We start from the raw sequence: 14,747 nt of genomic DNA, 5'->3' as shown, positions 1-14,747 counted from the left end.
GGTTTGATTTGCTTTATACAAAGTTTTTTTGTCGTCTTGTTTCTTTTAATCCAAACCACGTTATTATTAGTTGTCCAAGTTGTCTGATTTAATAACTCTGCTTGAGAGTTTCCCATAATCTTGATATTTTTTTTTTACATTTCAAAATAATTTGATCCGATCCTCACGGAAGTACAAGTCAATGGATTAGTTTTCTATTAGATGCCATTTTTTAAAAACTTTTTAGCATGAACTTTATGTATCTCACATACCACAAATACACTTACTATGTAATCTCCATTTGTATTTACAAAATAAAATTTATTCTTAAAGAACCATAAATCAACTATTAAATTTATAATTTACCAACATGTTTATAAATTGTGTTTGAGCTAGTGATTTATATAAAATAAAGGATGTTGATGTACTTGCATGAATTGTGTTTATATAATTATTAGAGGACTTTGCAACATAAATGGTGGAGTAGCTTTGTTATATGCATGCTTTTTAATAATTAGCATTTATATGATTCAGAAATGATGTAATATAAATATTAACTTAATGACAATGACTAAGACAGTGTTTGTCTAAGAAGTTGCGTCTGCGTTTTGCTTAAAACGCAGATGCAACAATGTTTGGTAACAAAAAAACACGTAGGCTACTGTGCATGGGTCCCACAGAATTTTGCGTTTGAAACGTATGGAAAGGGAAAGCAGGTAGGAGCTGCTTCTTGCGCGGATGATAACCTGCACCATGCTACACTGTTCAGTGAACAGTGCAGCATGCCTCCATTGTCGCATTATTCAAGTGAACAGTTTTTTTTTCTTTCGAAAAACCAATGCAGTTAATTGATTTCACTCGCTTTATTCAACCTCAATTTAAACTTTCATTGTTTTAAAAAAAATTAGTTTAAGGTGAATTAAATTTACTTGTACTGTAATCTCAATTTTATTCCTGATAATATTTTACCTAATTTTATTGCACGCTCAAAAAATCATGGAAACTGTAGTTTTTGTCGGATGAATTTTATATGTAATGGAATTATAGATAGTTTACTGGAACAATAAATTTTTTTTATATAAAGTATAATTTATTTCATGATGTAATATCAATAGTTAAATCTATAATATTTGAATTAAAAACCATAAATATTAATATATATTTTGTTAAATTATTTTATAACCTCAATTTCAAAAGTATTCTTAACCAAACACATTAAACTACTTTTTGTTCGACCTCAATTTAAACCACAATTTTAACCAAACATATATTTTTCCAAATTAATCTCAACTAAAAATACTTTTTATAAAATAATTTTTTTCAAATCTTTTTATAAAATAATTTTTTGCAAATTAAAACCATAATAGCTACCGCAATACTAAAGGAATGGTTTTGTGTAGGGTAAAATCATTGGAATTTGATTTTTTTTTTTTGATAAAAAAAAATGATTCATTTTCCCTTTCTTCTTTCTTACACCTAACATTGTGTCCATCAATGTACATTATTTATAAAAAAACATTGTGTCCCATCAATGTACATTATTTTTTAAAAAACATTATGTCTAATTTAAATTTTGATTTGAAATCTACGAGCCCCAGCCGTGACAGGGAATCTACAGACACGATTTCATTAGATTACCATGGTGGTTTGACTTTCAAGGCACGGCTGATGAGTGGTGGTTTCTATGGTTAATTGCAATTATGTTAGAGTTACGGAAATAATTACGGTTCCGTACGACTACGGTCTGTAATTCAGGGATGGTTATTCTACTCTCTGTGACACGTGAAAACGAGCATTGATTAAAAAAAAGAAAAACTTGCATTTGAATTTAGTTTTTTATTTTTTTTATTTGAACTTCGGGGTTTGGTAAAGTGACGGTGTCCTTTTAAATAAAAAATAGTTTTTAATTAAAAATATATTTAAATAATATTATTTTATATATTAATATATTAAAATTATTAAAAATATATTTAAAAACATTAATTTTATGTCTTTTTAGATGAAAAATAATTTTAAAAACAAAAATAATCACATTTTCAAACAAGCACTTAATTTAATTATAACAGTAATTATTTAGATGAAAACTTAATATTATTATTATTATTACTACGTGTAGCTCTTAAACAAATGTGACGACAAGAACAATTAGTAAGATTCAAACTGAGCCACGTAGAATTTTTTGAGAAGTAATGGGTGACAAAATCTACGAGACACTTACAGTCTTAAATTTCTTTATCTCTGAAGCCCCAGAGAAGAATAAAATAGAAGTAAAGTAATAATAATAATAAAAAAACACTGAACGCTAATCGAAATTAATATTTCTTGAAAACATCAAGAGAATATACTCATCGAAATTAATGTTGTAGTTATGTGCCGCGACTGTGTTCTTCCATCCATCCCATGCTCCAAGCAGTTTCTCCCGACATGGTAGCGTACAGATGTTGGAAGACTCAGCTTTCATTAAAATCCATCACTGGTGCAACCATCATAACTCCCCACTCGTACAGGAGGAGCATATCCCGATCAATTCCCCCTCGCCAGAATATCAAGATACGCCGACACCTCACATCCATATCCCTGGTGGGTCCTTCTTCTTCTGTTCTAGTTATGACCCTAATGTCATCTGTGATGGATCCCAGTTCTCACGTTTCTCAAAGAGGATTGAGGCTTCCCTTTCACAGGCAGGACGGTGACAAATTGGCGACAAGGATCTCGTTGCTTGCCCAAAAGCATTAAGTTACGACAAGACTACTTTGACATGGTTATACCCAACAACCCTAAAGGATAGTCTCTCAGATCTAATATTCAGAGTTTGCTTGCTAGGAAATGGATCCACAAGTTTCATTGTGAGTAATTGCATGAAAAATGAATCCAGAATACAATTTCTACTTTTAAAAAAGGTAGTTTTATCTTCGTAAATTATACATCCAGCAGTGCCCTAGTTGGAGGCCCTTGGATGAAGTTCTTGGTCACCTCGATTTGAAAAGAAATAATGACATCTGAATATGTGATATATTTGTATTTAATATTTTTTTTTATTTGAGTGTTTATACTGATTTTGTTTTATTTGAGCATTTATATTCAAAAAATATGATTAATCGAGTATGTAAATTCAACTCTATCTCTAATTAAGAAAGATATTAAAACATTAATGTAATTCTTAAAAAATAGATTAATCTCGTTTTTTCATCATATGCCCATTTATAAATCACATAAACCTTAAAATAATATAAATCAAGCGTTTTAAATCACTCCTAATCTATACAATATATACCTCATTGACATTTTTATTTTAACTATTAAAACTTAATGCTTAAAATATATTAATAAAAGCAAATAATTAAAATCTAAAAAACAATAAAAAATTATTAAATTATATCCTCAACACACACATGAATAAAAGGGCTTCATGAAGAGTACATTGATCAATAATATAAGAGAGATATATCATGGGAAGAGAGAATTGGGGACGATAATTTCGAGGGATTGAAAATGAAAATACAATAAAAGAAGATAAATAATGAAATATTAGGGAATGCCAACGATCAAATTGAAAGAGAATCCATGGGTGAGAAATTAATGCATAAAACATATGTAGTTTAATTTACACGCACACATGGTCGGTTGCACGCACCCACTCATACACATATATACATGAGATCTTTTATTTTTATTAATTATGCCTCGTCTTCTACTTTTTTAAATACAGAGATTTATAAAATTTATGTTATTCTTTTTCACGACCACTATTAATATTATTAATATTAAAAGAAGAATCTTTTAAACAAAACAACTCATATATAATTGAAACTAAAAAATAACAATATAATTACATCAAAATTTGATAAATTTTTAAACTGGAAATTTGTTTTTTTATAAGGGATCCTTGTTTGTTTTCCTTAGATTATCTTTAACTCATTTAGAAGAAATGATTTGTATCTTTTGATAAATAAATTAAAAAATTAAATTTCTTAGTCAAAAGACAAAATACAATTTTAATCTGTGTCTATATCTTTAATATTTATTTTATATATATTAAAAAGGAATTAAATAAGATTAAAAAATTATAAAAAATATAATACTAATGTAATCATGCTAAGATTTAGTGGAGTCTTGAATAAAATCTTTATTCACATTTATACCTTATATATTTACATACATGTATAGATGTGGTTTTATTCAAATTCTATTTGTAAATATTATTTTATTAATTTTTTTTTATTTTGATGATTAATTTTAATGTTTTTATAAAATTTTTATTGATACACTTGTAAGCACAAATTATCTATCAAAACATTTTATGTGATTAAAAAATCTTGAATTATTATTATTTAATGATTATTTAGGTGAGTTGTTGTTTTTTTTTTTTTTTAAAGAAGCTCTTTCTTGTTTTTGCTTACAGAAAAAAGACATGAAATTTTCTTAATATTGTTAATTTTTAACTATACTTATATAAAGTTATACAAAAACTTTAACAATTACTTTTAGGAGTTAACTCTGTATTTTTTAATTATGAACCACTGAATCCATTCATAAATAAAACAGTAAAAAAATTAAATGTACAGTTTAATAATACACCTGTGAGGTATGTGCTAAGAAAACTAGTGTGTGCCTATATATATATGACAGGAAAACTAAGGGGGATTAAATAATTAGACCAAAGACAGTACAAGAAGGAGTTAGCAAGATATTGAAAGGTTGGAGGCAGATCTGGTAAAAAGTCTATAAGTTGGGGGACTAATTTGTAGTTATCCTTAAATAATTGCAGGCAGCCTGCTGGTAACTCAATAGTTTATAATAAACCTCTCTCCTCGCTAATTTGTTCTCTGGTATTTGAATTTTGAGGCTCAGCTGAAAGCCTGCTCAAGTTATTCCTCCCTCCTGAAACCTGGTTGATGCGTGCATGCCTCCTCCCTCCTCAAACCTGGTTGATGCGTGCATGCCTCCTCCCTCCTCCGCGCAGAATCCATCATTCCTTATCTGACACCTGAACCCATCTTCAGTCCTGTCACCTGCATGCGAGTTCTGCTGTTTTAATAACTAAATAATTGATAAAACAATTGGATAACACTAGTTTCTTTGCCCGTTTTACCTGTTAATTCAATCAAAATATTTTTTAACTTATTTGAAATTATAATAATGTTTTAAATTTTTTTAAAATAAATTGTGAATACTAATTTAAAATCAGTCACATATTTAATGATAAAATTAATAAAAAAAAACTAAGTAGAATTCAATCAAAAGAAAAAATAAAAGCATGTCAATCTTGAAACTTCCCGACATGACTTATTATCTAACCCGAGTTTAAAGTTGATTTTATAATATTAAAAAATTATAGTTTGCATTCTAAAACCCCCGACCTTTCCACCTCCCACAAGCATCATAAAAAAAAGGCAATTCTATATTCTTTTTATAGAATATATTTCAATTATATTTCAAAAACAAGGCAATTCCACCACTTCATTTGCTTCAAAACCTCATACCATATAGCCAAACTTGAGTTTTTCTCGATTCCATTTCATTCTATATATTAATCCCCTTCTCTTAAGCAGCCTTCACAGCTTTACGAAAGCCTACCGAGTCATCTTTCTTAGTGAGATCAAATATTTTAGGGTCAAAACCCAAAATTAATGATTTTTTTTTATTGGAGGTGCTCATGTATCAATACTATATTCTTTTTAATAATTTTAGAAATGTATCTCTCATATACTATATACTATATGACATGAAAATTGGAGACATATCCACGCTCTCAGTATCATGAAAAGCTAACTTCAAAATTGGTGGTAAAACACACCTGTAGCCTACAAACAACATAAAAATTTAAAATTATTTTTTCAACCATATTAGGGAAATTTATTTCCCACTCCTATTCTAGGGAAAAACTCTAAATTTATGCGATGTCGGCTCAACCCACATTAAGGTGCAGACACGTTGCTTTCACCTCTATTTATTGACTATTACTATTATTGCCCTCAAGGTCGCTGTTACATGAAGCAATCAAGATGCCTGACCTTTTTGCAAACTGCCAATTCCTAAGCTTTAGCTTCGAAATCTTAAAGGTCCTTCGATCGATCTTTTAGGTTAGCTTTTCAGGCATGTAGGAGGCAACTAGGCGTACTCGTGCTCTTAATATTTCGGCTGGTTGACTTTCTTGCACATTGAAATTCTTTAAAAAGCCTGTACAAAACACTTATTAAAATAATAATTGACATTTATGATTAATTCACTTTTTAAACCTTCCAATTTCAATAATTATTTATCAATCAATCAATCTCAAGTAGAATCTAAAGTTTTGTTTTTACGTGTTTAAAAAAATATTTTTGAAAAAATTTTAATTTTATTTATTAATTTTTGTTTTATATTAATATTTTTTGGTGTTTTTCGATCATTTTGATGTGCTGATATCAAAAATAATTTTTAAAAAATTAAAAATATATATTTTTGATGATTTTCCGAGTAAATTTTTTTTTGAAAAACAACCACAATCACACTCCCAAACACATAAGAACATAATAGCATTAAACTCGTCATTTACATTTATCACAAAAAAAATAATAATTCAATATGATGGTTCAAAGTTATCCAATATTCTTGAGTTATAATGTTTGTTCAAAGTATGATGGTTCATTTTTTTTTTATTATAAGTGCTATATTATATTAAATCGATAGTATGACTTCAATATATCACAATTTTATTAAACCCATATAATATAGCACTTATAATAATGACATTTTTTTTCCATTAAAAAAAGAATAGAAAAAGAAAAAAGTAATTTACATTATTTTTACCCCCCATTATAGGGTAAACAAATATAAGAGGGTGATCCACTGTGAATTTGATTGGACCCAAGGATAGCAAGGGCCCCCTGCTTACCCTCTGGGCCTCCACCATTGCTTTGCTGAGTGGAAAAGTATCAAGCCCCTCTAGCTAATAAATTTAGTCCCTGCGCGAAGAAAAAAAGAGTTTACAACACAAATACAAAAAAAAACAGAGAGACATGAAAACTTGTTAAGAAAATTTATACATATTATGCTTAAAACTTAATAGGAAAAAAGTCTCTATGCTCCAAAAATGGCCCAAGAACACTTGAAGTCATTGCAGCTGCCCAGAAGCAAATTCGAGCACTTGAGCATCATTTTTATCGCGTTTCCATGCACCCTCCTTTGAAAATCCGACTTGTGCTGTTGCACAGCCAAAACATTCATTCAACGATAGACAGAAAGTACAAATTACCCACTAAACTAAACAACAAGAGATATAAAATGGAGACAGAACCTCAAGAAAGTTTGAAATAATGCACTTGAGCTTAATTTATACATTTTCCCAAATAAATCTCCCCATCCCATAGCTCTTCGAAGGACTTGGATGGTCCATCAGTTGACACAAAACCGTCCTTCATCAAAATCCTTTGCTGTGGGTTTTTATTGATCCTGTCATTATCCTCCCTTGACAGTTCCCAGTCAAGATCTCCATTTTCTCCTTCAGTCTCTCCTTTTTATAGCTCTTGACCACAGCAGTTATTCCTCGCTCAAAAATTTATTATCCATGATTTAAAGTAAATTTTGGACCGGACTTGTCCATCTTCAACATCCCATTCACGATACAAGTCCACCATGCAAGAAATTGATGCAATATGCATACAGAAAAAAGTGGATTTTCATGCTACAGCAATAATGTAATATATGTTTGATTTCTGGTATTTTGTTGAAGAAGAAGAAGAATATGATAGAAGAAATAAAGCTTGAATGTGCAGAGAAGTTTAATGAAGAAGTTCTGTATTTTTTCTTATTACTTTTCAATTCTGTAGCCTTGCTTTTATACTTAATTCATGTAACTGATTCCTTTATTTTAGGAATCAAGATCATCTCACGTAAAACTGATTTACAATCAGTTTTGTAACAGTAAAAACAGAAAAACAGAAATAACGGTTTTAACTGCCTTCTTAACTGTTTTAACAGAATTTCTGCAACTTCTTTATCCTTCTTGCTGCAGTCTTCTTCATCGATTTTTATCAACAGTAATCAGCTTAGCTTTCAACAGCCTCTCCTAAGCTGTTTACTGATTTAACTCCAAGATCCAGTCTTAATTTCTTAAATCTGTCTTTGGGTAATGCCTTTGTGAAGATGTCTGCAAGTTGTTCTTCACTTCTGCAGAACTTGACATCAATTACTCCTTCTTGCAGAGCCTCTCTTATAAAGTGATACTTTCTGTTTATGTGTCTTGTTCTCTGATGAAAAACTGGATTCTTGGCCATCGAAATTGCTGACATGTTATCACAGAACAAGAGTGTTGCTTCAGCTTGCATTTCCCCAAAATCATCAAGCACAAACCGTAGCCAAATGGCCTGAGCAGTTGCTTCAGATGCTGAGACATACTCAGCTTCTGCAGTTGACAATGCTACTGTGTTTTGTTTTACAGAAGACCAGGAGAATGCTCCACTTCCAAAACTGAATGCATAGCCCGAAGTACTCCTGCTATCATCTTCACTTCCTGCCCAATCTGCATCACAAAATCCAATGAGAGTTGCTGATTGCTCCCTCACATATTCAATCCCATAACTGAGAGTTCCTTGCACATATCTTAGAACTCTTTTTGCAGCTCCCATGTGAATCTTGGTAGGTCCAGTCATGAACCTTGATAATAAACTTGCAGCATACATTAGATCAGGTCTTGTAGCTGTCAAATATAGTAGACTTCCTACTATTCTTCTATAAAGACTTTCATCAGCCAACTCACTTCCATCTTTCTTCTTCAGTTTCTCTCCAGTGGCCAGGGGAATGGAAACTGGTTTGCAATCATCAAGTCCAAACTTACTGAGCAGAGATTTGGCATATTTCCCTTGATGAATAAACACTCCTCGATTGGTTTGCAGTATCCCCATGCCAAGAAAATGGTGAAGAAGTCCAAGATCAGACATCTCATATCTCTGCATCATTTCCCTTTTGAATTCATTGAGAAGCCTCTCACTGCTGCCAGTGTACACTATGTCATCAACATAGATTGAAACTATGATCAAATTTCCTTCCATGTCTGATCTTGTATATAGAGTAGCTTCACTTCCACTCCTTTTAAAATTGCACATAGAGAGATATGTATCAATCTCACTATACCAGGCTCTCGGTGCCTGTTTTAATCCATACAAAGCCTTTTTTAGTTTGTAAACTTTGTGTCCTGCATTCTTTACTTCAAACCCTTCAGGCTGCTCAACATATACTTCTTCTTCAAGTACACCATTTAGGAATGCTGACTTGACATCCAATTGAAACAACTTCCATCCCTTCTGTGCTGCAAGTGCAATGAGAGTTCGAATTGTATCTAACCTTGCTACTGGTGCAAAGGTTTCATTGTAATCAATTCCAGATTTCTGTGCATAACCCTTTGCTACAAGTCGAGCCTTGTGTTTCTGAACTGATCCATCAAGATGAAGCTTGGTTTTGTACACCCATTTCACTCCTATCACAGGTTTATCACTTGGTCTTTCCACCAATTCCCAAGTATTGTTCTTCTCTATCACTTCCAATTCTTCCTTCATAGCCTCCTGCCAGGCTTTATCCCCAGCAGCCTCTTGATAATTCTCGGGTTCTATGATGCACATGTGACACCTTGCATATATGTCTTCCAAGGTTTTCAGTTTCACTGGAGTAGAGCTTGGTGAAGATTGTTGACTGTTAACACTATCAATCTTCTCAGCTGACTCTTCAACTATAGGATTTTGATTGCAATGTTCAACATTGTCGGGTTGAATTTCAGAAGTGTGTTCCTCAAGATTCTCACCTTCAATTATACCTCCTTCATGATTGAAGGACAAGTGGATTTGGTTCATCAGTTTTCCCTTCCAATTACATGCTTTATCTTCACTGAAAATCACACTTCTTGAGAGAACAATCTTCTCAGTTTTCAGATCATATATCCTATACCCTTTTTCACAGCTGCCATATCCAACAAACACTCCCTTTCCAGCTTTGCTATCCCATTTCTGCCTTAGTGATGCTGGGATATGTGTGTAACACAAGCAACCGAACACCTTCAAATGCTTGACTCCTGGCTTCCTTCCCGTGAAGGCTTCAAAAGGAGTCTTTTCTGCAACAGATGTTGTATAACATCTGTTCTGTATATACACAGCTGTATTAACAGCTTCTGCCCAGAAGGTTACTGGCATTCCTTTCTCTATCAGCATAGATCTCCCCATCTCACAAATTGTTCTGTTTCTCCTTTCTGCAACTCCATTCTGTTGAGGGGAGTATGCAACTGTCAATTGCCTCTCCATTCCTTGCTTCTCACAGAATTCTTCAAATTCTTTGGAAGTATATTCTCCTCCTCTGTCACTTCTTAGCTTCTTCAATTTGTGTCCACTTTGCAGCTCAACGAATGCTTTGAATTTCTTGAATACATTCAGTGCACCAGATTTATTTCTGAGAAAGTATACCCAGCACATTCTTGAGTAATCATCAATGAATGTGATGAAGTATCTGTTTCCTCCCACAGAGTCATTCTGCATTGGTCCACACAGATCAATGTGGATCAATTCCAGTGGATTGCTTGCTCTCCACACTTGCTCTTTGATGAATTTCTCCCTGTGATGTTTGCCTGATGCACAGCCTGCACAAACATCTTCTACTTCAGTCAGAGCAGGAAGTCCACACACCATCTATTTCTGCTGCATCTTCTTCATGCTGGCAAAGTTCAAGTGTCCAAGTCTCCTATGCCATATCCAGGAATCCTCAGTCACTGAAGCTTTCCTTGCTGCAGGTGTAATACTTTCAAGTGAAAGTGGAAAGCATCGATTTCCTCCCATGATTACTATTGCTATAACATTGTTGAGGCTTTCATCATCAAATATTACTGCCTTGTTACCTCCAAACAGAATGTAATAGCCATGCTCCATCATCTGCCCTACACTTAGTAAGTTTTCATCCAATCCGGGAACAAGCAACACTTCTTTTATGTATCTCTTCCCATGCTGAGTTTCCACAACCAATGTACCTTTTCCAGTAGCTTGTACAAGGTCTCCTGAGCCCATCTTCACTTTGCATGTTACTGATCTATCAATGTTGATTAATTCAGATTCTTGAGAAGTCATGTGATTGCTGCAGGCACTATCCACAAACCATATCTTTTTGTCTTGCAAACTTGCAGCATGACAAGCATAGAACATGGTTCCAGTGATGACTCCTTCTTCTTTAGCATAATTTGCAAGTTGTTTGTGATTCTGACTTTCACAATCTTTTGTAATATGGCCAAACCGATTGCATCTTCCACATCTTGGTTTTCCTTTGTGCCTGCACAATCCAAAATGATGTTTTTGACAAACTTGACACTGTGGTTTTTCTCCTGCTTGACTGCTCCCACCACTAGTGTTATTCCAGTTTGAGTTGCTGTAATTCAGAGTTCTGTTTGGATTCCAGTTTGATCCCCTCCTGTCTTGTGGTTGCCATTTTTGTGTAGGTCTGCCTTGGAAACTCTTGTGAGAATTGTAAGCTTGATTGTTTCCAATTTTAAAACTGCTAAAGGCTTTTTCTGTTCCTCTTAGCTTATCCCTTTCATCATGCAGATCCTCCCTCTTATCATATACTTTAACAGAAGCAATGACTTCTTCTGCTCTTAGAACTTCAAGATCACGTGTCTCTTCAATTATAGACACAATGGATTTATATCTTCTGCTTAAACTCATTAACAATTTCTGCACAATTCTGTTTTCTGATACATCTTCACCTAATGATTTTAGGTTGTTTATAGTTGCAAAGAATTTAGCTAGATAACCATCTAAGCTTTCACTTTCTGTCATTCTCAAATATTCAAAGTCTGCTCTTACTCCTTGAAGTTTCACAGCTCTAACCTTTTTATCTCCTCTGAATTCTCTGCTCAAGATGTCCCATGCTTCTTTTGCAGTTTTCTCATTTCTTATACGTGGGAATAGATCATCTGTTAATGCTCCTTGTATGAGGCTTAAAGCCTTTGCATTCTTGATTTTTTCTTCTCTGGATGTCGTGGATGCATGCAATATAATTTGATCAGCCTCACTCTCTTCATCGCCTGATCCTCCTGCAATCTCAGGTGCTTGATGAGAATTTATTCCATCTTCAACTACTTCCCATAGATCGAGTGCTATGAGGACAGTTTTCATTTTTACAGCCCAAAAATCATAATTCGTGCCATTGAACTGTGGAGTTCTTAAGTCTCCTCCAGCTGAGCTTGATCCTACCATTTTTGAGTAATTAACAGTTTAATCAATCTTTTTTTCACAGTCTACGCCCCTCTCAGGAATCAGTTTGCAGCTCTGATACCATGTTTGATTTCTGGTATTTTGTTGAAGAAGAAGAAGAATATGATAGAAGAAATAAAGCTTGAATGTGCAGAGAAGTTTAATGAAGAAGTTCTGTATTTTTTCTTATTACTTTTCAATTCTGTAGCCTTGCTTTTATACTTAATTCATGTAACTGATTCCTTTATTTTAGGAATCAAGATCATCTCACGTAAAACTGATTTACAATCAGTTTTGTAACAGTAAAAACAGAAAAACAGAAATAACGGTTTTAACTGCCTTCTTAACTGTTTTAACAGAATTTCTGCAACTTCTTCATCCTTCTTGCTGCAGTCTTCTTCATCGATTTTTATCAACAGTAATCAGCTTAGCTTTCAACAATATATACTATCAGTTTTATTGTTTTCCGCCTCCCCATGTATTTCAAAAGTATTCGACCATCAAAGATTTTTATTGAAGGAATTCAGCAACAGGCAAGGGAGCTACTTATTACTCAAGAGGTTTGTTCTTTAGAGCAGGAGGGACAATAAGATCAGCTTGTGCATCACTAGACCATAACTTGGAAGTCACAAATAGTTCCTCCCGAGACCTAACGAGGCCAGGTCTTAGTGCTGCTGCCAATGCTTCTCCCACAACCTTTTCAGTTCCTCCATCAAATATAAAGCTTGAAAAAATTCCAAATAATTTGCACAACCTTTGATAGGATTTGGCAAAACTCCTACCTCCCACTTCAATAAATTAAGTTAAAGTTTCCACCACTCCATGCAAATGCCCGAATCTCTCTCTCTCTCTCTCTCTCTCTCTCTCTCTCTCTCTGTTTTTTTTTTCTTTTTTCTTTTCATTGAGCTTAAGAATAGATTATTCTGATGAGTCCACTTTGAATTAAATTAAATACAGTTCAAAATAGTTAAGAGCAATAAATTAATGCAGTTAAATGGACGACAATTTTTATCCTGATTATATATATATATAATCAACTATGATGACTACTAGTTGATTATATATATATATATATATATATATATATATATATATATATATATATATATATATATAACTCTTTTAATGATAAAAAAAAAGATATGGATACTATTTTAATGCAAGAAATTCAACAGATTTCTCGAAACTTTTCTTTTGATTTTAATATAAAATTTTGAACATAGAGAATAAAGAAATTGTGTGTATATACACTAACTATCTGACCCGCACTTCACCTTGAATCATAATTTTTTTAAGAAAAATTTAAGTATGTAGGCTATTTCGATATGTATTTTTTTACATAAAAGAAAATTCAAAGTATAAATTAAGAAGCTTATACAAGCATCTAATATAATAAATCGATAATCATTTATGTAAATAAACAAAAAACAATCATTAACAATAAATAAAAGAAAAACTACAAAAATTGAGAGATGAGGGTAGGTCAAGATATTGATCCCACAAAATAAGATATTTACCCGTTTGTGTCTATTGAATTTGTTTATTAAAATAAATAAAATATAATAAAAATGAATATACATATTAAACTGATTGAATAAAATAAAAGAAAAAAAATATTATGCAAGACTAAACATATTAGAAATATTATTCAAAATAAATATTTTTTTATAAAATATAGCTCATCTGTATAAAATAAAAAAATCTTCAAAAATTAAAAACAAAGAAAGTAATTTTTTTTTTTAAAAAAAACCTCTATTCAAAAAAGGTCTGCAAAACTTGAGGCTTGAGCCATAAGATCGAGGTAAACCGATAAAGAGAAAATTGATGGTAACCCACAAAACTAATGTTTTCTTTAGAAAAAAAAAATATAGAATGATAAAATTATATAAAAAAAAGATGTTGAACCATATTAATTTTATAAACTCATTACCCGTGTCATTAGATTCGAAGCACGACAAATGGAAAAATCGCAAAGCTCAATCCCCAACAAATCAAATGCCGAAAGACACGTGCTGGCATAAAATGAGCATGTATTAATAACTTTTTTAAAATAAACCTTGAGCCTAAGAAAACAACTTTTTTGAATAAACCATGAACAATGCGTGTAATGAGAATACGCTTCATGAGCTTGAGAATCATTTATATATATAAAAAAAGTGTGAAAGAACACAAATGCTCCTAGACACATGTTTTTTTTTTTTTAATCTTTTCTAAGGATGAAAGAGTTTTTTTACTCTATTATAAGAAACGGGCAACCAAAAAAATCATTGGTCAACAATTATAGATTTTATTAACTTTAGAGGTAAATTTATTATTTCACCGTGTAAAGTTTTTTTAAAAAACTAACATATTCTCGAACAATTTTCTAATGATCAATGTACTTTTGAAAAAGATTAAATTACCCCCACCTTTAAGGCTTCTATTTTTCAAATATAAAGATAAAATAGTAATTTCACATGTTACTGTTAGTCTGTTACAATGAAAATCACATGGTCTATGTTGTAACCCATTTTTGGGTCCCCACAAAATATATATAAAAATATATAGCCAAATGAGGTTAGA

At 32.1% G+C, this 14,747-nt stretch overlaps 1 protein-coding gene across 1 annotated transcript; it reads right to left on the bottom strand.

Annotated features, from left to right (window-relative positions):
* Positions 1-10,631: 10,631 nt before the first annotated feature.
* LOC18102407 (uncharacterized) lies at positions 10,632-12,188 on the bottom strand. Its single transcript, XM_024610667.2, has one exon. It carries the CDS (start codon positions 12,186-12,188, stop codon positions 10,632-10,634), a length of 1,557 nt encoding a protein of 518 aa, XP_024466435.1.
* Positions 12,189-14,747: the final 2,559 nt, after the last annotated feature.

Source organism: Populus trichocarpa, chromosome 10 (assembly GCF_000002775.5).
Source record: "Populus trichocarpa isolate Nisqually-1 chromosome 10, P.trichocarpa_v4.1, whole genome shotgun sequence".
In the NCBI taxonomy this organism is placed as follows: Eukaryota; Viridiplantae; Streptophyta; class Magnoliopsida; order Malpighiales; family Salicaceae; genus Populus; species Populus trichocarpa.
Note: the sequence above shows the minus strand (reverse complement) of the source record. Positions and strands in the feature narration are given on the sequence as shown.

Bases quoted from the DNA above. Each gene is read 5' to 3' on its own strand.
- LOC18102407 (XM_024610667.2), bottom strand. From the start codon at position 12,188: ATGGTAGGATCAAGCTCAGCTGGAGGAGACTTAAGAACTCCACAGTTC.